The following is a 26280-nucleotide window of genomic DNA, read 5'->3' as shown; positions in this document are numbered from 1 at the left end:
AGCTTTTCGGCTTTAGAAGCTCGACAGTTAATGCTCTGTCTTTTATTCCCATTTTCTGCGCTTCTCCCCAGTTGATCCCTTAGCATGCGTCTTCAAAGAGACTGTTTCAGCAGGGCCACCCTTTGAACGCTGTGGCTGGGTGACACTGAGAAACATATATGGGTCATTGCCTCAGATGCTCATTGAAATGTTGTTGAGATGGCAGATACTTCTCCTCCCAACACTGTCAACACTGTTACTCTTGTCACGTTGGCTTTATGCCCCAATGACATTTACCCACAATGCACTTACTGCATTCATGGTTTGTAGCTGAGGGTTTTTTAGAGGGAAGAATACAAGTTGAGTTCAATGCCTTGCTGATTTCCACAGAAACGCTTCTAAAATAAATAAGAATTGTATTTGTGTTAATACATTTAAAAAGGAAGTCTATGGAGTGAAGCATTTCACCTAGATAAATGTTAAAATAGAAAATATAGAAGCATCAAATAATATAATATAAGGGAAGACTAGGGAGTAAGACATTGCACCAAGATAAACGTGAATATATATAAAATATATGGGCCTCAAACAGTGTAATTATTTAATAACTAATTTAAAATTAATGACTTCAATCTAATATGAATTTTAATATAATTTAAGATTATTTTTTAATCAAACTGAGGGACGAGGAAAATTGTTGTCTGTGGTAACTGATTGCTTGCTATAGATGCATATGATGAATTGAGCTTATGAGTTTCAAATTATTATTTTAAAGTGTTTTTTTTTTATTATTATTATTATTATTCTGTTTTAGGATCTGAAGTCCATGAGGTTTCAGGTTTCAGCTGATAAGAAGTTCATCCTTATGGCTTATAATACCCAACATGTGAGTAATACGTTACCTCACTGTGAAAAAGATGATTTCTTTATTATTTTCTTTATTGTTTCCATAACCATGCAGAATCATATCCCAGTTGGGATTTTGACAGAATCGCTTAATGATTTATGAAGTGTTGCCTATTGTATGTAAATATGATATATCATGTCCTTTAAATGTCACATATCTTATTATATTTAAAAACCTATATGCTCTTTTAATTATCATGCAAGAACTGCTAGGATCATCAGAAATGCTATTTTAATATCTTATTATCTAGAGGAAGATATCACAATAATGCGTTTTTGAAGAGGGTAAAAGTTGTAAATAGAAAAGGTCTTTTGTAATATTCAGGAGAGATTTTATTTTTAAATCCTACTCCAATTATTTATTTTATTTTATTTTATATTTAAATCCTACTCTATTTATTTTATTTTAACCATAGCACTAAAATAATAACATTGGATTTTACATGGGTAAATTAGACTAAAATTATATTATTTAGCCCCACGAGTTTGGGTTCATTTTGTCCACACAAAGATAGCAAAAGCTGAAAGATGCTGTGCACAAATTGATTGTACATGCATTTTTGTACGCCATTGTTAGGAGAGTGAACTACGTCTTTTATCTACTGGACTGGACAAAATCTTTTCAGACAGGCAGGAGAGACCACTTACATCGTTCATAATTTCTGCAGCATGTTCAACACTGAACGCTGCTACGATCCACAGCAAACGTGGAAGGAATAAAATATTCTAACACAGATGAGCTGGGGTGTACAGAAAGAAAGAAGGAGGGATACAGACAGGCAGTGGGAGAGGTGGAAACAGAGGAGAGGAGCTGCTTGGCACTGAATTGTAATGAGCATCACACTGGGGCAAGCCTTTGTGATTACAGCAGGTTTTAGTAACAGGCTGAAAATAAACAACTTGTAGGCTATTTGTCTGAGTAACCACAGCAATCTGTAGTTCTTATCCCCCTGCCGAACCTCCTCTTCAGAAAATAATCATCTCTGCAGTGGTGTTCTCTCTTCTCAAAGGAGGACGATGAAACAGGGCGTAGACATGAGTAATAGAGAAAAAAACAGGGTAAAGCTGAAAAAACAGGCAATGAGTGAAAACACTGACAGTACCATATTCTCCCTCTCCTGAATTGCACTCGCACTCTCTCTCTCTCGACGTCTCTTGTGAATATTGCATTTTGTTGCTGATTAAAATAGGCTCTGTATTGTGTATTTGTCTCGAAATGTGATGTGGTGCAATCTAGTGAATGACATTTCATCCCAAAATAATTAAAAAAATTTTTTTTTTGCATAAGTAAAATATCAAGTAATGCATATTTTAAATCTATTATTGATTGTTTGCAGTGTGACATTAATTTTGTGACACAATTAAGCACTACCTTATTTTCAAAATTTGTACAGTGAATCATATTTATTTATTTAATTTATATTACTCAGTGTCCCTGATTAAGCAAGCCCCAATTAAGCAGGAGTAAAAGAAAATGTTATAATATATATATATATATATATATATATAATTAGTTTTTATGCATTTTAAATAATATATATATATATATATATATATATTTTTTTTTTTTTTTTGAGAATTGGGAAAAATATGCTGAATTATCATGAAAAAAATGGTCCTAAAACAGGAATTTATAATTTCTTTCTTTTGATATTGGCTCCTGTTTTACAGGATAAATGATGCCAATCTGTGTGGTCATATCTGCAGGGAAACAGGATTTCTGTGTTAGTTCTCCACCTCTTCTAGTCACAATCGCTGTCTCTCTTTCTTTATCTCTCGCCCCCCCTTTTTTCCACTATCTCTAGAGATTATGTGCTGACTGAGGCAGTTTGCGGCTCAAGTAACTGAACTGAGAGCAGCACAGAAATCACACAGGGAGGGAGGGGGGGGGGGGGATTACGGCGACTGAAGAAGACGAGGATAAAAATGATGTGATCTGCAGTCGCCCTTAGATCACGCTGTCCAATCGAAATCAATCATAGAGACGGGATGAATGGGATGTGTGAATGTGTGCGGAGAGATTGGAAAGGAAACTGGGAGATAGGGAAAGAGGGAGATAGGAAAATATAAAAGGGAAGGATGAAAATGGAAAAGGGAAAGGCAGGGAAGGAAGGCGAGTGTTGTAAAGGAAAAGAAGGTGAAGGCAAAACATGTATTGAAAGAGTGAAATAGAAATTGCCAAAGACAGCATGAGGGATAGTCTGAGCCAAATCAAAAGACTCAGAGACACTGAGATATAGGAAATGTAAAATGTAAAAGGATAATTCAGCCAAAGACAAGATATCAGTCATCATTTACTCACCCACATGTCATTCCAAACATGTATGGCTTTCTTTCTTCTGTAGAACACAAATGAAGGCTTTTGAACTTCTAAAAGGATGCAAAAGCATCACAGAAATATTTCATATGACTCATAGTCTTTATTCCAAGTCATATGATAGATTTTGTGTAAGAAATAGACCAAAAGTCATTATTTACTAAACACGTTGATACCTTGACATCTAAATCATTCATAAGAGTTCATTAGAGAAATAGTAATATCTGATTTGAGAATGGCTTTTGAATCAGATGAACTGGTTGATCTGGTTCACAACACTAGTCTTGGCTTGGTTTCCTAAAAGCAGTAGAACATCAAAACTGTTGGCACCAATGCTCACTGTGATCTTCTTAGGCTTAAAATGCTTTTTGGGAAATAAAGCTGAATGATTCTTTCATGAATCAGACAATTCTCAAGTTCTCACTGACTCAATGTCACAGTGGTTAACAGCTCGCTGGAGGGAAAAATTATCAGCAAATAACATTGTAAATTTTGATCTGTTTCTTACACAAAGCTGTCTTATGACTTCAAAACACTTTGTACAGTCATATATGACCATCTGCTTCTTTTTATCATATATTATGTAGTACATCCTACTTTACCTGCATACATTCAGTACACTTACATAAAACAATATATACCGCAAAGGATATACTGTATATATATATATATATATATATATATATATATGTGTGTGTGTGTATAGCAAATCTTAACTGCTCGATTGCTTGCATTGTTGTAAAATGTATACTATATTATCAGTAAGCTCTAATCTGCTAAATGCGACTATGAGAAGATGTAAGAAAAATGAACATCAACATCGTGATTTTTGTATATCTTTACTCAAACCTTGAAAGCTCCAGTTATTGTGATTGCATAGAAAAAGCAACTGGAAAAAACTGTGAAAAGCAAGTCATTCGGATTTCGGATAAGGCTGAGTAAACGATGACAGATATTTCATTTTTTGGGTGGACTATAACTTTTAAGTCACAGCCAAGGAGGAAGGAAGTTAAAGGAATAAAGCTAAAGGATCCACAGAGATTCAGAAATGAAGAGGTACACATTTTGTGAACCAGGGCAACCTGAGACTGAAAGCGCAGAGGAGGACGTGTTATGATGAACATGAATCAAAAGATTTTACAGTCAGCGAGAACAGAGAACAGAACGAATGGAAAAAAGGCAGGCGGGAAGGCAAACTAGGGCAGATCTTGCACTTTTGGCACTGAGAATTGTGTGGGCATCAGTACTGCGCTCAGTGTTATTGAGCAAATTAGTGCAATTACTATGCCAGTGTCACAATGATGCAGATTCCCACGTTAGCAATATTTCTTCCACTGTTTACCATATGGATATTAATTTTGTGAATCCTTGCAAAAAGAGAATTTATGACTCACAGCAGGAATCCACAATCTTTTTTTCCTATAATCAACACACACAGTCTTATGTGCTCAGAGAAAATGTGTTAAAACTCAGAACTAGACACTTTTGAGATTGCAACTTTCACCTGCCACACAATCTTATGTCTGTCTTTTTAATATTGAGATGCAATACTGTTCAAAAGCTTGGGGTCAGTAAGATTTAAATATTTTTGAAAGAAGGCGGATTTAAAAAAAAAAAACGTAAAAATACAGAAAAATAATATTGTGAAATATTATTGCAATTTAAAATAACTGTTTTCTATTTTAATATATGTTAAAATATAATTTATTCCTGTGATGGCAAAGCTAATTTTTTTAAGCAGTCTTCAGTGTATCATAATCTTCATAAATCATTCTAATACACTGCAAAAAATGCTTTTCTTACTTAGATATTTTGTCTTGTTTCCAGCCAAAATATCTAAAAATTCTTAAATCAAGAAGGATTTTCTAGACACAATTTTTGTCTTGTTTTCAGAAAAAACGTCAAAATTAAGTGAGTCTTTGCTTGAAACGAGCAAAATAATCTGCAAATGGAGTAAGCAAAATAATCTTGTTTTCTGTTTGAAATATGATTATTTTGCTTTTTTCTGAAAACAAGACAATAATTTTTACTTGTCTAGAAAATCCTTCTTGATTTAAGAATTTTTAGATATTTTGGCTGAAAACAAGACAAAAAAAATCTGAGTAAGAAAAGTATTTTATGCAGTGTATGCAGATTTGGTGCTCAATAAAAAAAAAAAATTTTCATCAATATTGAAAACAGGTGTGCTGCTTGTTTTTTTTTTGTTTGCTTGTTTTTTTTTTGGAAACTAATGCATTTTTTTCCAGGATTTTTTGATAAATTGAAAGTTTAAAATAACAGCTTTTATTTGAAATAGAAATCTTTTTTAACTGTGATCTATTTAGTGCATCCTTTTGATCAATTTAATGCGTCCTTGCTGAATAAAAGTATTAATTTCTTTCAAAAACAATATCTGCCTCAAATATTCATGCTAATGAAATAGTTGTTTAACATTACTGCTAGAGAGTACCAGACAGTGCGACAGTCGGCTGTTCTGTTTTTAGTATGCAGTGCAGGGCATGACTTTCAATCCTATTAGGCTTTTGGGAAACGAATGCAGTTTGAAGCTTGTCGTCACACTGCGTACTTTTCTGATGCTGCAGCAATCAATACATCTAATTTTATATGAATCATTACAGACCTAACTGATCAATAGATCTTCATATAGCCAAATGCATTGTAATATACTATCCTGCCTTATTGCCGAAATGCACAATTGTCCTTAGAGGCCCAAAGGACACTTCTATTGATTTAGGTCATCTTTGATGTGCTAATCCAGTGGAGGGCGTTTCAAGCTGATATGTGGATGTTACGCAAGCAGTTTTTTTTTTTTTTTTTTTGAGGGATATTGACCCCAATGATCACGCTGCTCGAGATGCCGCTATCATTCGGTCATATGACCCCATACATGTGATGTACTGTTCTAATAAGAGTCAAGCCTTGCCGCATCCCTTCCAGCTTCTGATTGTGAAATAAATTCAAATGTTTTCAAAAGAATTGCTTCTTTTGTTCACGGTGCTCCTCAGATGAATCAGCTGAATGAAGCTTGAAATTGAAATTGAAATGAACCATTAAACAGAATCCACAGTTTTGTTGTCATGCAGTGAGAGAATGAAAGAGATAATGAGCGGTACAAACTGAATGTGAGCGCGTGCTTCGTTCAGAATGGAATTCAAGCATACTGCATACTACACAGTATACACAGACTATTGTTTAAAATGGTATGATAGAATAATACAGGCTCTTTTTTTTAAAATAAAAAAAATTATATATAGCATTGGGCTACATTGGTCTCACTATATTGCGTTTTTAAATATTTATTTTCAATAATTAAAGAAGAAAATAAAGTAATAATTTAATTTGGCTAGGATGCATTAAGTTGTTCTTTTTAAATTTCTATTGAAAGAAAAATGCATTACAGTTTTGACAAAAATATTAAGCAGCTCAGCTGTTTTAACATTGATAATAATAAGAAATGTTTCTTGAGCAGCAAATTAGAACTATTTCTGAAGGATCATGTGACAATGAAGAATGGAGTAATGGCTGCTGAAAATTCAGCTTTGGATCACAGGAATAAATTACATTTTAAATATATGTGACCCTGGAGCACAAAACCAGTCATAAGTAGCACGGGTATACTTGTAGCAATAGCCAACAAATACATTGTATGGGTCAAAATGATAAATTTTTCTCTTATGCCAGGATATTAAGAAAAGAGCATGTTCCATGAAGATATTTTGTAAATTTCCTACCATAAATATATCAAAATTTAATTTTTGATTAGTAATATGCATAGCTAAGAACATCATTTGGACAACTTTAAAGGCGATTTTTTTGCACCCTCAGATTCCACATTTTCAAATAGTCGAATCTCGGCCAAATATTGTCCTAACAAACCATACATCAATGGAAAGCTTATTTAGATGTATAAATCTCAATTTGAAAAAAAAAAAACCTGACCCTTATGACTGGTTTTATGGCCCAGGGTCACATATTTAAACAGAATAAAGTTATTCTAAATTGTAATAATATTTTACAATATTACTACAGTATTTACTGTAGTTTTGATCAAATAAATGCTTCTTTCAAAAATACAAACAAACTTCACTCTTGAAATGGAAGGTCAAGTTGAACGCATTGCATTCTTAAGGTCTAAGGTCTAAATAAGAAATCCTGAAATTTCATATGCGTACTGTAAATTTGAATGTGGCCACAAGACACTCAAACTTTAAAAAATAAAGTTTCTTTATTGGCATCAATGGTTCTGTGAAGAACCTTGGACATCCATGGAACCTTTCAAATGCAGAAAAGGTTCTTTAGATTTTTAAAATGTACTTCTTTTAGGAACTGTTTACTGAAAGGTTCTTTTGGGAACCAAAAATGGTTCTTCTATGGCATCGCTATAAAAACACTCATTTGGAACCTTTATTTTTAAGAGTGTACTACAGAAAGCTTACTGTAGTAGTATGCAATTCCGAACATGCAGATGTGTTTGTGTACAATTTAGGGATCTACCATGTCCTCTGCCCCTTTCCAGGTATTCTCACAGTCCTTCACAGCATCCTTTGCAATCTTCACAGTGGCCAGCGGGTAGGTAGAGACGGAGGTCCCTCTCTGCATGGCCTGCACTGGGCATGTGCACAACCAAAAACCAGTCCAGAGGTCCCTCAGCATTTGTGCTTTTATCCAGCGTTATCCATCAGGCATTGAATATTTAAAAGTATGGAAAGGTACTATTTGTTCTGGAGTTGACAGGTCTCTGCTGGATGAAATGTTTTTACACTAACCTGCAATTTATTGAATGCCCTGACGGGGATTTGCCATGTTCTGTTTGTTGATAAAAGCCTGAGATTTTTTGCTTGTGGTTGTGAAACAGCAGTAAAACTTTAACAAATGTCTTGAAGCCCATTTGCTTGTTTTGGCAGAATTCTCAGATCATTTAGCCTTAACTGTGGTTTCATTGCATGACCAGACCCCTGCCTCTCTGTATACTTCACTTTCATTTTGTATTAACTCAGCATCTGCATCGTGCTGTTTTTACGAGCCACTCTAAAAATGACCCAGAACCTGACGAATTTGTACCGTGTAGTGCTTCAAATGCACGTGAAGTAACAGTTCAATCTTGTTCAATCTGGGTGCGCGTGTTTTTGTGTACTTATTTTAGGGAGATTACAGACCTCACCCCATCAGAGGAGGATACAGCTGTACTTCAGTATGCAGCATGGGGACCTCAAGGGAACCAGTTGGTGAGGATGAACCCACCGCATCTTTGCCTGTTTTTCTATAGCGAGCCTCCTTAAAATGAACTTTCAGGCTGTGTTCGGAATGGAGTACTATACTGACTACTGCTCTGTATCATTGATATACTATTGTCATTTTAATTTTAGGTAGCGTTTATTAATTTTGTTGCATCTTTTTGACATTTTTTTTAGTGTTTTTTTTAATACATATATCCATATTATTTTTTATTACGTTTTAGTTTATTTAGTTTTAGGTATTTTAGTAGTATGACTTAAAATGTAATGACTTAATTTTAAGGTAATGGTTATTTTATTTCAAGTAATGATTTTTTTTTATGATAATAAGCCAGACTGCAAACTTAAAAAAAAATTATGTAAAACAGCTGGCATTATTTAATGATGAACATTTCAAACTTCTTTAATTTAGTTAAATCAAATTAAACAAAAATATATTTTATATTATTTAAATTCATTTATTATTTTGATTTTTTTTTAATGACTTGATCAGACTTAGGTCATTGGATGATATTAGTTTTCTTTTAATTATTAGTGTATGTAATTATTAAAAAATGATTCAATTGTGCATAACAAATCTCAAAGTGAATATCCATTTTCATACTGTATATAATGTTTTGATGGCTAAATTCATTAGCATTTAAAACGACTGATTTTCTTGATTTTAGTGTTTTATTTGTTTATTTCTTCAGACAATTATTGGCCATAGCATTAAATTTAAAACATCAAGCTGTAATTTTCATTGTTTATATGCACTCAGCCCTCTTCATTTTTGAATATCCTTATAAATCTTTAATATTATGGCTTCATCTCACTATATTAATGCTGGCGGTGTCTCTTTGTTGACTCCAGGTCTATGTCTTTGAAAATGACATCTACTACAAGCCAGATGTTTCTAGCAAAGCGATGCGTCTGACAGCCACAGGCAGAAAAGGAATGGTAGTTAATGGACTGTCTGATTGGACCTATGAGGGTCAGTGATCTCGGACGTTTTGTCCCCTTCAAAACACTCTCACTGCAGTCCATCACTTTAATGAGTCGCCTTAATTTTATGTGTTTCTTTGAGACAATTTTGACAACCCCTTGAAGACACTGCAGTATTCACAAAGAGATTATTATCTCATTTGGTCTCATAAATGCACAATGAGATAGGTAAATGAGATTTATGATAATCAGCGTAGGTCTACGTATGGGTTAATTAGCCTCATCAAAATTTCATTTCTGTCTTACCTTATTAAAATTTAGAGGAGATACTGCTGAAATATCCTGCGTTCTGGTGGGCAAAAGACGGTGCGCGCCTGGCTTATCTGTCTATTAACAACTCAGCAACTCCTTTTATGGAGATTCATCACTTCCTGGGCGGGATCTACCCTTCTAATGTCCTCTACCCGTATCCGAAGGTAAGAAGAGTGGACATGCAGCCAACTGTTTTGTTTTACAAGATGAAATAACCTCAAAATGAATCCGATATCACAGTAAAAGTTTATATTGAATCATGAATGCAAATATATGCACTATTTATAGACTGCAAGAGCATTTAGTCGTTGATTTGAAAATGTTAAAATAATTTGCTCTGTACAGGCGGGTTCCAGAATCCCATCAGTCAGTCTGTTTGTGGTGAATTTATATGGTCCAGCACACACATTAGAGATGATTCCTCCAGACTCCCACAACAGCAGGTGACGTTTATCTTTAATGATTGTGTGTCCACAATTATGCAGATGCAGTGCACAAGCTATGGATATAGAGGTGTTCATTTTTAATATCCTTCTAAAAACATGGCAAAATGCCTATTGCATGTTTATTAAGCAAAAACTTTTATAATGTTAAAAACATTGCAAATGATTTGTATACATTTCACTGTTGGTTGTAGGCAACAAATACATTTACGCAATTCATGATATGCAATTAATTTATGACACTGAATGTTTTAAAATCAAGTTTATGCGAGTTATGTTTTTAATGGATGAACAATATGAACAGATGCTTTTATGAGCGTCTGAATCTGTGCATAATGCCAGAATAAGTCTTCAAAATGGATGTAGTGCGACAAAAATATTCAAAGTAATTCTTTCATTATTAAACCTTTTATTGGCGTTTTAAATGCATCATGCATTTGCAAACTGAAGAAAATGGTTGTTGTTGCTCTGAGGCAACATTGTGCAATAGATTATTGAGAGGGGTTTGATGTTACTCAGTGAAGGTTTTATTACATTTGCAATGATAAAGTGTTGTAGTTAATAGTAAATTTTTTTATGATTTTTTAAAATGTTTTCCCCAAACCCCTTTATTACTTTGCACATAGTTCCATAGCAAAAAGTACAGCCTGCATCATCCTTGGTTTGTCGGCATGAGCTTTCCGCATTTAGATTGTAGAATTATTGGCCATTCTTCCGCGCAAATATGCTTCTGCTCTGCCAGATTAGATGGAGAATGCCGGTGGACAGCAATTTCAGGTCTTACTGCTGATTTTCAATTGGATTCAAGCCTGGGCTCAGGCTGTGCCGCTCCAGAATACCAACCTTCTGTATTTAAGCCATTCTTCATTGTTTTTGCTGTGTGCTTTGAGTCTTTGTCCTGCTGGAAAATGAATCTTCACTCCAAGCATAGCTTTCAGGCTGATTTTTGTCCTTGATGGTAATCGGCTTTTCAGTTCCTCCTGGTGAAAAATCATCCCCAGAGCATGATTTAATTAAACCTTTATTTTACAAGGTTAGTCCCTTGAGTTTAAAGTCTCATTTTGCTACAGAGACCTGGCCAAAATAGCAGCATTAAACATCACAATCTGTTAACAAACATAAAGTAAGGATGTAATATTGGTTGTAATGTTCCTCATTGCAAGTTGATTTGGATAAAAGTGTTTGCTAGGTGACTAAATGTAAATACTGAAAAGGAATTTAACCAACTAAACATGGGAAACATTAAAGTGCTTACACAGGGCCAACATATCTGTTTAAAAAGTCTTGTAATTGTGTTCTAAACCTATTTATAATATATCAATATCTCTTCACTTTGCATGTTTCTAAGCTAACATCACAATACTCTAGTGACCTCTACTCTAGTCCATTCAAAAATGAAAATTCTTTCATTTATATTCACCCTTATGTCCTCTTCATTTTGAAGAACATTGGTAACCAAATAGTTTTGGGTCCCATTGACTTCCGTAGTATTATAGTACCAAAAAAAAATTGGTGTTAGTAAGTCATCATAATTTACATGTTTGTGTGGACTATCCTTTTTTAAATGGTACTGTAGTTGACAAAAAAAAAAAAAAAGGAATTCTGTTAATGTATTCATGAACTATCCTTATAAAAAAGTTCTGTTGCACACATAAATGTTAGATAAAATAATCCATTTTTAGTTTTAATTTTAAAATTAAATTAAATATTTTAAAAAAAGTATAATACATTTTTTTGTCAGTTTTGTAATGCATTTAAGTAAAAATCTAGGGGAGCAGTGTTATTTTACTATAACTGAGACACTGTTATAGATTTCAGTGTTTTAATTTTTTTAGTATTCTTTTTTTCAGTTTCAATTATTTTAGTACAGGTTAAACTTACATAAGAGTAAGTTAGAATATTTTTTAGCAACTAGCTGAAATAGAATTAGTGCATTTTTTTTTTTTTTTTTTACATTTCTATGGTTTTAGTTAACTATAATAAACCTGTACGGGAAGGTCTAATATCCTATTTACATTTTCATTTGCAAGATAGTATCTTAATAAATAATCACTGTACTCTCTCATTCTCTTTCTGCCTGTCTTTTATACTGCTCTTTCTCTAGAGATAGCTATATCTCTATGGTGAGCTGGATAAGCAGCACACGTCTGACTGTGCGCTGGTTGAACCGGGTCCAGAACCAGTCTGTCCTGTGTGTGTGTGAGGCTACGACAGGAGCCTGCTCAGAGGTGAGGGGTTACCAGCTCATCCACTGCAGCCCACTGGGTATCTTTACTTGAAAAGTGTTCATCGATTGGGCTCTCATTCCTTATTCTGCTCAGAACATGCAGAGAATCTCTTACTTCTCTTCTGCCGGCTCAGCCTAATTTCCTTCTGGAGGCGTGAAAGACTAACTCAGCTTTAATTCTAAGCCTCAGTTTTAATATGCAGCATGTTTTAATGCCTAAAGGTCACTCCCTTTTTATGTATGTGCTTGTGAGTGACTGAATGCAAGTGTGCAGGAGCGTCTGCGTCTGACAGAGATGTGCTGTCCTTGTTTGATTTCTACACTCTGTGTGTTGACAAATCTGTCAACAGTGTTTTATAATTGGAGGCATTGGGAGCTGTGCTGAAATACACAACAGAGCGCAAGTGTCAGGTTCTGAAAGTAAAAATCCCATTCATTTTCTTCATAGAGAAATTGATTTTTAACAATAATGTATAAACCTCTCAAGACTATGCGCTTTATGGTTGTTAAGGGATGATAGATGATTCTGTCAACGCCACAAATCCTTTATTAAGTGATTTTAGCCTAATCTAAAAGAAATTCTCCATACAAACTACTTAATGCTGAAATGTAGACAAATTTTAATCAATAACATTTTTATCTGTAATATTATATACAAAAATATTACATATGTTGCTGCATTTATTTGATTAAAAGTACAGTAAGCATTAATATTGTAAAATATCATTACAGTTTAAAATTTATTTTTTATATATTTTAAAATGCAATTTTTTCCAGTGATACAAAGTTGAATTTTCTTCATTTCACTGTCACCTTCAGAAATCATTTTAATATGCTGATATGGTGCTCAAGAAACTTTTCTTATTATAATATTGAAACAGTTTTTCTGTTGTTTAATATTTAGGATTCATTTATGAATGGGAAGTTAAAAAGCATTACTGTCACTTTTAATGAAAATAAAGTGCTCATTTCTTTCTTTGACCCCAAACGTTTGAATGGTAGTGTCAATATAATGTTATGATTTATCTAAAAGCTGGTTGATTTGACTTATTTTTATGATTTTTTTTGTGATATCTTTATGGATAAAATGATTGTGAAAATAGTTCAGGAACTTTAGCCTTTGAATATGTAGGCTGATAAATGGTTGATATTAAAATTCTATCTTATTTGTCTAAATAATAAAAAGTGAAACAAACTAAAAAGCAGCCATTTGAAATACTACAAGGTAATTTAGGCAAAAATTATAATGCACAATATGAATAATTGATATTTGACGGCAAATGTAATCTAAATGTAAAAATAGAGGAAATATGTAGCTTATATCTGAAATATATCTAAACTTGGAACAGCCTAATGGCATTGATGTGGAACTCTAGATTTTCCTGACAGCACATCTAAACTGCAGATAAAAATGAAACATGCACTTCCTTAATGCGATGCCAATGAGAATGATGGATTGACTGAAACTCTGCGTTCGCCGTGGAGTTTGTTATGATGTACAACTCTCCCTGGCAGGCAGAAGAGAACAAATGATTTAAGCACATATTTTACTTATAATATATGACATGTCTAATCCTTTTAAAACATCTTTAATCTTCAGAGGCACCAAATGGCGATGGACTTCTGGCACAACAACCAGCGGCAGGTAAGTTCAGCCTCTCTCTCTCTCTCTTTCGCTCTCTCCAGAGAGGCATGTAATCAATTCTCAGGCTGCGTTCCTTGGTTCCTAAAAGCTGTATCCACCTTGGCCAGAAATGAATTGCATCAAAATAGTGTTGTCTCGTTGATCTGTTGGAAGAAAGTATATTGATGGTGGCTTGTCCTACAGGAGGAGCCGTTGTTCACGGCAGATGGTTCCCTGTTTTACCTCATTCTGCCTGCCAAGCAAGGGGCCCGTGGGGAGTTTCTCCACATCGCCAGCCTCCCCGCTCAGGTCTGTGGGTGGAATAATTTCATACTCACGTTATGCACAATGAAATTAGATGCCCTCATAAACTTCGTGATTAGAAACCTGAAGTACCCAGTGTACATGTGACTTTTTATGGACGTGTGGGGGCGATGTTGAACTCCTGTGTATTGTAAAGTCTTTCTCTTTATTGAAATGTTAGACTTTTGATTTGAATAAATAGTTAGGTTTTCAGGTGCACAAGCTCTTAATTTAGAGTTATGTTTATTTAAAGTCATATACACATTTATATAATTGAACTTGAAGTAACACGTGTCATGATGTGTTCTTATGTTCCTAAATAAGAGAAACAAATCTCTAATGATAAAATGATCAAATATTATATACAGATGCATCTCAATAAATTAGAATGTCGTGGAAAAGTTCATTAATTTCAGTAATTCAACTCAAATTGTGAACCTTGTGTATTAAATAAATTCAATGCACACAGACTGAAGTAGTTTAAGTCTTTGGTTCTTTTAATTGTGATGATTTTGGCTCACATTTAACAAAAACCTACCAATTCACTATCTCAACAAATTAGAATATGGTGACATGCCAATCAGCTAATCAACTCGAAACACCTGCAAAGGTTTCCTGAGCCTTCAAAATGGTCTCTCAGATACAGAGTCCTGTATCCAAGCATGTTAACAGAAAGTTGAGTGGAAGGAAAAAGTGTGGAAGAAAAAGATGCACAACCAACCGAGAGAACCGCAGCCTTATGAGGATTGTCAAGCAAAATCGATTCAAGAATTTGGGTGAACTTCACAAGGAATGGACTGAGGCTGGGGTCAAGGCATCAAGAGCCACCACACACAGCAGTGTCAAGGAATTTGGCTACAGTTGTCGTATTCCTCTTGTTAAGCCACTCTGGAACCACAGACAACATCAGAGGCGTCTTACCTGGGCTGAGGAGAAGAAGAGCTGGACTGTTGCCCAGTGGTCCAATGTCTTCTTTTCAGATGAGAGCAAGTTTTGTATTTCATTTGGAAACCAAGGTCCTAGAGTCTGGAGGAAGGGTGGAGAAGCTCATAGCCCAATTTGTTTGAAGTCCAGTGTTAAGTTTCCACAGTCTGTGATGATTTGGGGTGCAATGTCATCTGCTGGTGTTGGTCCATTGTGTTTTTTGAAAACCAAAGTCACTGCACCCGTTTACCAAGACATTTTGAAACACTTCATGCTTCCTTCTGCTGACCAGCTTTTTAAAGATGCTGATTTCATTTTCCAGCAGGATTTGGCACCTGCCCACACTGCCAAAAGCACCAAAAGTTGGTTAAATGACCATGGTGTTGGTGAGCTTGACTGGCCAGCAAACTCACCAGACCTGAACCCCAGAGAGAATCTATGGGGTATTGTCAAGAGGAAAATGAGAACATTTACATTTATGCATTTAGCAGACGCTTTTATCCAAAGCGACTTACATTGCATTCAAGTTACAGTTTTTACATTTTATCAGCTCTTGCTTTCCCTGGGAATCGAACCCATGATCTTGGTGTTGCTAGCGCCATGCTCTACTATTTGAGCTACAGGAAAGCAGGAAAACAAGAGACCAAAAAATGCAGATGAGCTGAAGGCCACTGTCAAAGAAACCTGGGCTTCCATACCACCTCAGCAGTGCCACAAACTGATCACCTCTATGCCACGCCGAATTGAGGCAGTAATTAAAGCGAAAGGAGCCCCTACCAAGTATTGAGTACATATACAGTAAATTAACATACTTTCCAGAAGGCCAACAAGTCACTAAAAATGTTTTTTTTTATTGGTCTTATGAAGTATTCTAATTGGTTGAGATAGTGAATTGGTGGGTTTTTGTTAATTGTGAGCCAAAATCATCAAATTAAAAGAACCAAACACTTAAACTACTTCAGTCTGTGTGCATTGAATTTATTTAATACACGAGTTTCACAATTTGAGTTGAATGAATGAATGAGGCATTTATATAGCGCTTTATTGTGTATTGCAATACACCCAAAGCGCTTTACAATCATGTGGTGGGGGTGGTGGGGCAGCATCCACAGGACAGAGGCGCCAGTGCGCTCACCACACACCAGCTACAGGTGGAGAGAAGAGAGTGTCATAGAGCCAATCAAGTGGATGTGGATTATTGGGAAGGGCCAGTGGAGGGAATTTGGCCAGGACACCAGGGTTACACCCCTACTCTTTACGATGAGTGTCATGGGATTTTTAATGACCACAGAGAGTCAGGACCTCAGTTTAACGTCTCATCCGAAATACAGTGCTTTTTTACAGTATAGTGTCCCCGTCACTATACTGGGGCGTTAGGACCCACACAGACTGCAGGGTGAGCACCCCCTGCTGGTCTCAATAACACCTCTTCCAACAGCAACCTAGTTTTCCCAGGAGGTTTTCCACGACATTCTAATTTATTGAGATGCACCTGTATATAATATTATTACTTCTGCTACTACTAATAATAATATAAATAATATGATTGTCACGTAACATGGAAGCAAGGAGAATGCAGGAGGCATGAAATAACTTAACTGTCTTTAATGACGAAACACAGTCCAAAATCAAAAGAAACGAGTAGACCCTGACAAACCAGAACTGAACAGACAGGAACTTAAGTACACAGGATGATTGACAAAACAGGTGCATAGAATCATATTAACTAAACGAGGAATCATGAAACAATCAAACTAAACAAAAACAGGAAAAAGACCATAAAAGGAAACTCAGGGCAAAACAAGACAACAACGTGACAATGTTATATCATTTTTAATTTTATTATATTTTATATAAATATTAAAAATATATATTTATAACTTTTTATAAATTTTCTTTAAGTCAGGTGTCATACTCTGACACTTAAATCTATTTTTCCTTATCTTTCTGTCCACTAGCAATTATAACCCACCTTCTCTTTAAACCTCAATATATATATCTTATTAATACAGGCATAGTGTACATATCTATATCTATATATATACACACTAAATTATTAGATATTGCTAGGTATACTAAATGATAAATATATCTATAATATTTCTTATTAATACTTTATATATATAATATATATATATATATATATATATATATTATATATATATATATTATACTAATAATATTATTACTAAGAAAAATAAAAAATAAATATATATATATACACACACACACACAGTCATGGCCAAAAATATTGGCACCCTTGGTAAATATGATCGAAGAAGGCTGTGAAAATTAATCTGCATTGTTAATCCTTTTGATCTTTTATTTTTTTTAAATCACAAAAATCTAACCTTTCATTTGATAATAAGAATTTAAAATGGGGGGAAATATCATCATTAAATAAATGTTTTTCTCTAATACACATTGGCCACAATTAACGATACCCTTTTATTCAATACTTTTTGAAACCTCCATTTGCCAGTTTAACAGCTCTAAATTTTCTCCTATAATGCCTGATGAGGTTAGAGAACACCTGACAAGAGATCAGAGACCATTCCTTCATCCAGAATCACTCCAGACCCTTTAGATTCCCAGCTCCATGTTGGTGCTTCTTCTCTTCAGTTCACCCACTCATTTTCTATAGGGTTCAGGTCAGAGGACTGGAATGGCCAGCAGAAGCTTGGTTTTGTGCTCAGTGACCCATTTTTGTGTTGTTTTTGAGGTTTGTGTTTGGATTATTGTACTGTTGGAAGATCCAAACATGGCCCATTATAGGATTTCTAACAGAGTCAATCACTTATTGATTTTTGTATCTGTTGGTATTTGATAGAATCCATGATGCCATGTGTCTAAACAAGATGTCCAGGACCTCCAGCAGAAATATAGGCCCACAACATCAAAAATACAGCAGTATATTTCATTGTACACATGGGGTACTTTTTATCCCTGTGTTCACCAAACCCATCTTGAGTGTTTGCTGCTAAAAAGCTGATTTTTTTTTAGTTTCATCTGACCATAGAAGCCAGTCCCATTTGAAGTACCAGTCGTGTCTGATAACTGAATATGCTGGAGTTTGTTTTTGGATGAGCTAGGATAATTTTTCTTGAAAACCTCCCAAACAACATGTGGTGATGTAGGTGCTGTTTGACAAATTTTTTTTTAAGGTTTTTTGACCCCGAGACTCAACTATTTTCTGCAATTCTCTTGGAGAGTCTATATCCACTCAAACTCTCCTTCTCACCATGCATTAGGACGATATAGACACACGTCCTCTTCCAGGCAGTTTCGTAACATTTTATGTTGATTGGAAATTCTTAATTATTGCCCCGATGGTGGAAATGGGAATTTTCACTGCTCTAGCTCTTTTCTTAAAGCCACTTCACTAATTTGTGAAGCTCAATTATCTTTTGCTGCACATCAGAAATATATGCTTTGGTTTTTCTCATTGTGATGGATGATTAAGGGAATTTGGGCTTTGTTTTCCCTCCTATTTATATTTCTCTGAAACATGAAGCCATGGCTGGATAATTTCATGTTCATAATCACCCTGGAGTGCTCAAAATTGTGAATATGAATGGGAATACACTTCAGAGATATTTTACTCATAAGAATTTCTAGGGGTGCCAATAATTGTGTCCAACGTGTATTTGAGAAAAACATTTACTTCATAATGATATTTCCCCCCATTTTAAATTCTTATCCAATGAAAGGTTAGATTTTTGTGATTTTTTAAATAAAAGATCAAAAGGATTAACAATGCAGATTAATTTTCACAGCCTTCTTTGGTCATATTTACCAAGGGTGCCGATATTTTTGGCCATGACTGTGTGTGTGTGTGTGTGTGTGTGTATATATATATATTTTTTTAAATTATTTTTATACAAATATTATAATATTTTTATTTAAATGTATTCATTATAACCTTTTTATTTTCTTTATTTGCAGTGTCTTTCTTTCTTTAAATCATTTGCAATCTGACGCTTAAACTGCTTTCCATTATAACTTGCCTTCTCTAATAAGCTTTTTTCTATCTCTTTCTCTTTCTTTTTCTTCAGACTTCCACTCCTTCTGTTTCTCCTCGCTTTCTAACATCAGGGAACTGGGATGTAACCTCACTGTGCGCCCTTGACGAGGAGAACGATAAAATGTATGACAGATCGAATTTTATGAGCAAACCGTTTCATCTCGAAAGCCTCAAGACTGTGTCGTAAAGCGTCTCATAGTCTACCGAACTACCTAATATGAGTAATTATTGAATTATTTACGCCTAGTGATCCTATTTAACCCACCGAATCAGCAAAGATGGCACTTAATTAAAATTAATACAGTAATTTAATTTTGAAAAGGCTGTAATGACTCTGTCATTTTCTCTCCAGCTTTGTTCTCTAATTGCAACCGCATAAAACAAACCATCTTGAATAACCATCTCAGAAGTCATAGCTTTACAGAAAAAATGTATTTCTCATCTTTCCAATGCATGAATATTTATAAGTAGTCAGATCTATAGCTCAAATCAAAGTTTAGGCCCGCAAATCACTGACTTACAACTAATCTGGTACTGACAGAAATGAATGCACGTCACTGACTTCCCTACTTTTCATGTGTAACCGCTGCAAACCTACTTAGTATGCAGGTCGTATGTGGAAGTAGACTCTATTATAAGAGGATAAATGACTGTCTACAAATAGTAACTCAAAAACCTTTTCAGAATTTCTTAATGTGTCTTTCCCCTGTAGCTATTTTCTGAGTACGGAAGAGTCGCGGCAGAGCAAACACTTATACAGGTGGGTTCTGTCCCAAACCGATACAACTTTTAAGCTGTAATTGAGTATTTTATCATCACTGTCTAGGAATTCTGCACCTCTCATGCTGTGCTGTGCATTTGCATCTAAATCAATCTGACAGCATTTGCACACCCTGTTGTGTTGTATTTCATTTTCTCAATATGTCCTCATTACATGTTGATATTCTGCATCCGCATTGACGTTCCGGTTTCTGAGTACGTATGTTCATCGACAACTTGTGTTGTAATCAATTAAATCTTTCCAGTCTTTATGTCTGAGATGTGTTTCGGGGACATTTGTGAAAAGCCAATAGACTTTTTTTCCCCTCTAGTGAGCTCCAGGCAAGAAGCCCAGCTAATTCATTTAACAGGAACAGCAGCTTAGAGAGAGAGAGAGAAAGTGAGAGGCAGAGAGAGATAGAGAAGGTTGAAAAGGAGACGGGTGGAGGGGGAGGTGCTGCACCTCACAACGATTTAAAGGGTGTTCTCTAACCTTTGATTAATGCTTTTAAGACTCTCACTTGCTCTCTGTGGGCCACAAGTTCTCATAGATTTTTTATTGCGACTATCCGTGCAATATGGTGAAAGTGCAAAGGTCCAGAATTGGGCTTAACGGAAGTGGATAATGGAAAACCAGCTCAGCACGTGTATGTGTATTAATGCACTGGAATAAATATATACCAAATATATACCATTTATTTCAATAAGTTCATTATTGTCCATCAAGGATGGATTAATTTGATCAAAATAACAGTAAAGGCATTGTTTTTTAAAATAAATGCTGGTCTTTTGAACACGTATCATGGATTGCACAGAAATTTTAAGCAGCGCAGCTATTCAAACATTGATAATAATGTTTCTTGATCACGAAGTCAGCATATTAGAATGATTTCAGAAGGTTAATGTGACACTAAAGACCGGAGTAATGATGCTGAAAATCCAGATTTGCCATTACAGGACTAAATTATATTTTAAAATATTTTAAAATAGAAAACGTTGTTTTAAATGTTTATTGTTATTATTTTGCTGTATTTTTAATCAAATAAATGCATTTTTAAATAAATTACTGAACACTACAAAATCTTACTGACCTCTGAAACTTTTGAATGTTAGTGTAAGTTATAAAAACTCTTTCCCATGTCATTCTTTCTGACCTTCTTTTGTTAAACGCAAAATGCAAAATTTTAATATTCATGCTGCTTTTTTAGACAGTGGGCTCTCAAGAGCCAAAAAGCTTCGTTTTAAGCTTAGGTGTTACATTAAATCTCATTTGACAATCCTGATCACTATATGTGGTCAGAATGAAGTCAGATAGGTTTGGAGAGAAAAAGAAAAAGGGTGGATTTAAAGTTTGATTGTCGTTGATAGCATTAGCATTGATGATGAACTGTGTAATAATGAAATGCTTGCTTGTTTCCTAGTGTGGAGCTCGGAGGAGTGTTTCATCGCCAGTGTCTGACATGCAACCTGTTTGAGCGATGCAGCTTCTTCAAAGCAGACTTCAGTCCCAATCAGACATACTTTACCCTCTACTGCTTGGGTAAGATCTCACTGCATCTCATACACAAATGCAGACACACTTAGGCTGATGAAAAAAGACATTCTCATCTCTGTCAAAAAAATATGTTTCTCATCTCTGTCATACTTTTGCAGGCCCGGGTGTCCCAAAGGTAACCATTCACAGCACAAGTGACCCTTCCAGTAAGTAGAATTAATATTTTTCTCATTACAAGCTGTTATGTAGTCAGCCGTTTGTGGCTGTATAACAGAGAAAAAAAATATTTTAATTGCTAATATAGTTGTGTCAAAAAGGAAGAACTTATTTTTATATATATATAGGTGCATCTCAATAAATTAGAAAGTTGTGGAAAAGTTGTGTTTTTTTCACAACTCAAATTGTGAAACTCGTGTATTAAACAAATTCAGTGCACACAGACTGAAGTAGTTTAAGTCTTTGGTTCTTTTAATTGTGATGATTTTGGCTCACATTTAACAAAAACCCACCAATTCACAACAAATTAGAATATGGTGACATGCCAATCAGCTAATCAATTCAAAACACCTGCAAAGGTTTCCTGAGCCTTCAAAATGGTCTCTCAGTTTGGTTCACTAGGCTACACAATCATGGGGAAGACTGCTGATCTGACAGTTGTCCAGAAGACAATCATTGACACCCTTCACAAGGAGGGTAAGCCACAAACATTCATTGCCAAAGAAGCTGGCTGTTCACAGAGTGCTGTATCCAAGCATGTTAACAGAAAGTTGAGTGGAAGGAAAAAGTGTGGAAGAAAAAGATGCACAACCAACCGAGAGAACCGCAGCCTTAAGAGGATTGTCAAGCAAAATCGATTCAAGAATTTGGGTGAACTTCACAAGGAATGGACTGAGGCTGGGGTCAAGGCATCAAGAGCCACCACACACAGCAGTGTCAAGGAATTTGGCTACAGTTGTCGTATTCCTCTTGTTAAGCCACTCTGGAACCACAGACAACATCAGAGGCGTCTTACCTGGGCTGAGGAGAAGAAGAACTGGACTGTTGCCCAGTGGTCCAATGTCTTCTTTTCAGATGAGAGTGAGTTTTGTATTTCATTTGGAAACCAAGGTCCTAGAGTCTGGAGGAAGGGTGGAGAAGCTCATAGCCCAAGTTGCTTGAAGTCCAGTGTTAAGTTTCCACAGTCTGTGATGATTTGGGGTGCAATGTCATCTGCTGGTGTTGGTCCATTGTGTTTTTTGAAAACCAAAGTCACTGCACCCGTTTACCAAGACATTTTGAAACGCTTCATGCTTCCTTCTGCTGACCAGCTTTTTAAAGATGCTGATTTCATTTTCCAGCAGGATTTGGCACCTGCCCACACTGCCAAAAGCACCAAAAGTTGGTTAAATGACCATGGTGTTGGTGTGCTTGACTGGCCAGCAAACTCACCAGATTCTCTATGGGGTATTGTCTAGAGGAAAATGAGAAACAAGAGACCAAAAAATGCAGATGAGCTGAAGGCCACTGTCAAAGAAACCTGGGCTTCCATACCACCTCAGCAGTGCCACAAACTGATCACCTCCATGCCACGCCGAATTGAGGCAGTATCCACAGGACAGCGGCGCCAGTGCGCTCACCACACTCCAGCTACAGGTGGAGAGAAGAGAGTGTCATAGAGCCAATCAAGTGGATGGGGATTATTGGGAAGCCATGATTGACAAGGGCAGCCTTATGAGGATTGTCAAGTAAAATCGATTCAAGAATTTGGGTGAACTTCACAAGAAATGGACTGAAGCTGGGGTCAAGGCATCAAGAGCCACCACACACAGACGTGTCAAGGAATTTGGCTACAGTTGTCATCATGGGCGTGCTAGGGAGGGGCTAGCAGGTGCTCCAGCACCCCCAAGAAAAACCAAAGCACCCCCATAGCACCCACATAAAAAATGAAATAAAATAAAAACATTTGACTCATGCATAACTACTGCAATGCAATAGGCTACAACGTGATGTGATTTGCAGTCGCACATAATGTAAGCATTTTATTTTAAAAATGGATCGGTTCAATTGTGCCAAGTAGGCCTGACCCTGTCTAAAGATTTTTCTAGTCAACTAGTCGCACATTTATATTAAATTGATTTGTATAATAACCTAAACCATCCTTTAAAATCTAGGCATTTAGGCGTATTATAGCCTATTCCTCGCTCAAGCGCATGCATAAAGCTTGCCGCAAAGCACAAGCTAAAGTAATGATTATGAATGCATCGGGAAAAAGAAGACATTTTAATTATTTATTAATAAGTGCTTTCTCAGTCAGTGTCGGCTGGAAAGATGAATTTTCCGAATGCCATTATATGCCTGACTCGTTTGAGTTTCAGGTTTCCCTCTTTTCCTTGCTTTCATTCAGTTTTAAATAAATTGTAAAAGCTCCGTGCACATTTTACTTTCACTTTCAAATTTGCGGCAATTCGGCATCAAGCAGTTGTTTGTTTTTAGTTCGTTTGAGTTTTCCCACTTTCCTTTGCTTAAATAGCTTGTAAAAGCACCGTGCGCATTTTACTTTCACTTTTAAATTAGTAGTAAATTCGGCATCAATTGCTTGAATTCAATTCAAGCAACAAAATACAAAGTAGAACATATAACTTTTATTAACAAAACGAATAGAAATACACCATGCTATATGCCTAATATAAAATAACAAATAACTCACAAATTTTAAATAGGTATACAAAACTGAAAATCAGTAAAGACTGAGTAACAAATAATTATAAAACATAGAATTAGCAAAACCATTAAGAAAGTTTGGAGGGACGGATTGCATACACCTTGATGTAAAATAATGGGGGGAAAAAATCACACAGTTTAAATAAAATAAAAATCAGCAAATACTGTGTAACCAAATAAATGAGAAACGAATGTTAAAAAAAAAAAAACTTCCAATATCACCTTAGGCTAAATGGCAGGTCAACAGGCTTTTCCAAAATCCAAAATATTTTTCATACAGTAGGCTAAGCGCGATAATACTCCACTCCTCATAAACATTTGAAATGCGCCTATATAGCGATTTTATTATTCATATATAAAAATAATAATAACAACAACATGTTTTGGTCATACTTACTATTAATTGCCCAGCTCCCCCTGTCATTGATCTAGCACCCCCTCAGCACCTGCGTTCAAAATTCTCTAGCGCCGCCCCTGCCTATAATCTAGAAACTATGGGGTATTGTCAAGAGGAAAATGAGAAGCAAGAGACCAAAAAATGCAGATGAGCTGAAGGCCACTGTCAAAGAAACCTGGGTTTCCATACCACCTCAGCAGTGCCACAAACTGATCACCTCCATGCCACGCCGAATTGAGGCAGTAATTAAAGTGAAAGGAGCCCCTACCAAGTATTGAGTACATATACAGTAAATTAACATACTTTCCAGAAGGCCAACAATTCACTAAAAATGTTTTTTTATTGGTCTTATGAAGTATTCTAATTTGTTGAGATAGTGAATTGGTGGGTTTTTGTTAAATGTGAGCCAAAATCATCACAATTAAAAGAACCAAAGACTTAAACTACTTCAGTCTGTGTGCACTGAATTTATTTAATACACGAGTTTCACAATTTGAGTTGAATTACTGAAATAAATGAACATTTCCATGACATTCTAATTTACTGAGATGCACCTCATCCTTATATACAAATAAACCCTAGTGAACATTGTTATAGTTTGCTGTATTAAGCATTTATCAAATATGACTTGTATTATTATTCATACTTAAGATTATGGGATTGAATTCCAAAAACAGTGTAATTCTTCCTAGATGTTTCTACTGTAACTTTTTGTTCCTCAAATAAATAAATAAATAAATATTCAGCAGCGCTGTTTTCAACAGTGATATTGATAAATGATTCTTGAGCACCAAATCAGCATATTCGAATGATTTCTGAAGGATCATGTGGCATTGAAGACTGGAGTAATGATGCTGAAAATTCAAATTTGCATCACAGGAATAAATTACATTACAAAATATACTTAAATAGAAAATAAGTTATTTTAAATTGTAATAATATTTCACGATATTGCTGTCCTTACTATTTTGATCAAATAAATGCAGCCTTGGTGAGCATAAGAAACTTCTTTAAATTAAAAAATCATACCGACTCTATAAACTTTTGAACTGTAGTACATACACTGAAGGAGGGAACCATATCTGAAGACTAGAATATCATAGAGGACCACCTATAAACTGCCTAGAACACCTTATTGATCACATAGCAACACCCAAGCACTACTTTATTCACTTAACTTTAATTACAAATATGATTCTGAGAAAAAATAGAAAGCACCCCAGTGTGTATTTTCAGAGTTTGCTGTAGTGAGATTGTTCTCTAAAACATCAAAAAGTGCTTCAAGGTATCCTCTTGAATTTTATTATCTTGCTAGATTCATTATTCCACAGTGTTAATATTTAAATACTCCAAGGTGGTGAACTGTTCTGGTTTTATGCCAAAAATTTTATAAATCTGTGTTCTGCTCTTGCAGGATACACAGTGGTGGAAGACAACAGCCTCCTCGCTATGTCTCTTGAAACCAAGAGGCTCTCGGAGACAGTTTTCCAGACGTTTTCCTCCGACAACAGCGGTAAAAAGATTTCTTAAGTGACTGATTACATTCCTCCTTTCAGCATTAATTGATCTCAACCTTTTACAAAGCCAACTAGATTTAAGAATCAATCAGATAATTGTTTCGGTTTTGCTAATTGGATCCTCACAGCTGCACCATTAGTGGTGCCTTTGGGGGAAGCCTATTGCAGCGTGTGTGTTTTTGCCTGTGTGACGTG

General features: G+C 35.4%; 1 protein-coding gene across 9 annotated transcripts in view; it reads left to right on the top strand.

Annotated features, from left to right (window-relative positions):
* The window catches only part of LOC131532423 (inactive dipeptidyl peptidase 10), a 55034-nt gene that overhangs the window by 21258 nt on the left and 7496 nt on the right, over positions 1-26280 (top strand). For 7 of the 9 annotated variants that reach the window (XR_009268896.1, XM_058764062.1, XM_058764063.1 and 4 more), the window contains 14 exons: positions 794-865; positions 7719-7771; positions 8346-8427; positions 9289-9409; positions 9682-9836; positions 10018-10115; positions 12220-12343; positions 13943-13987; positions 14171-14275; positions 19249-19340; positions 19930-19977; positions 21398-21516; positions 21630-21677; positions 25983-26081. Coding sequence is in view for 8 of the 9 variants with exons in the window: in XM_058764062.1 (XP_058620045.1) it covers positions 794-865; positions 7719-7771; positions 8346-8427; positions 9289-9409; positions 9682-9836; positions 10018-10115; positions 12220-12343; positions 13943-13987; positions 14171-14275; positions 19249-19340; positions 19930-19977; positions 21398-21516; positions 21630-21677; positions 25983-26081 (1261 nt within the window). In the remaining variant the exon portion in view is untranslated. Of the gene's footprint in view, positions 1-793; positions 866-7718; positions 7912-8345; positions 8428-9288; positions 9410-9681; positions 9837-10017; positions 10116-12219; positions 12344-13942; positions 13988-14170; positions 14276-19248; positions 19341-19929; positions 19978-21397; positions 21517-21629; positions 21678-25982; positions 26082-26280 lie in introns of all 9 variants that reach the window. The other 2 variants (XM_058764067.1, XM_058764068.1) reach the window with 2 other exon arrangements.

The sequence above is a fragment of the Onychostoma macrolepis genome, chromosome 23 (assembly GCF_012432095.1).
Source record: "Onychostoma macrolepis isolate SWU-2019 chromosome 23, ASM1243209v1, whole genome shotgun sequence".
Lineage (NCBI taxonomy): Eukaryota > Metazoa > Chordata > Actinopteri > Cypriniformes > Cyprinidae > Onychostoma > Onychostoma macrolepis.
The sequence above is the reverse complement of the archived record's forward strand: the minus strand, read 5'-3'. Positions and strand labels throughout refer to the sequence as shown.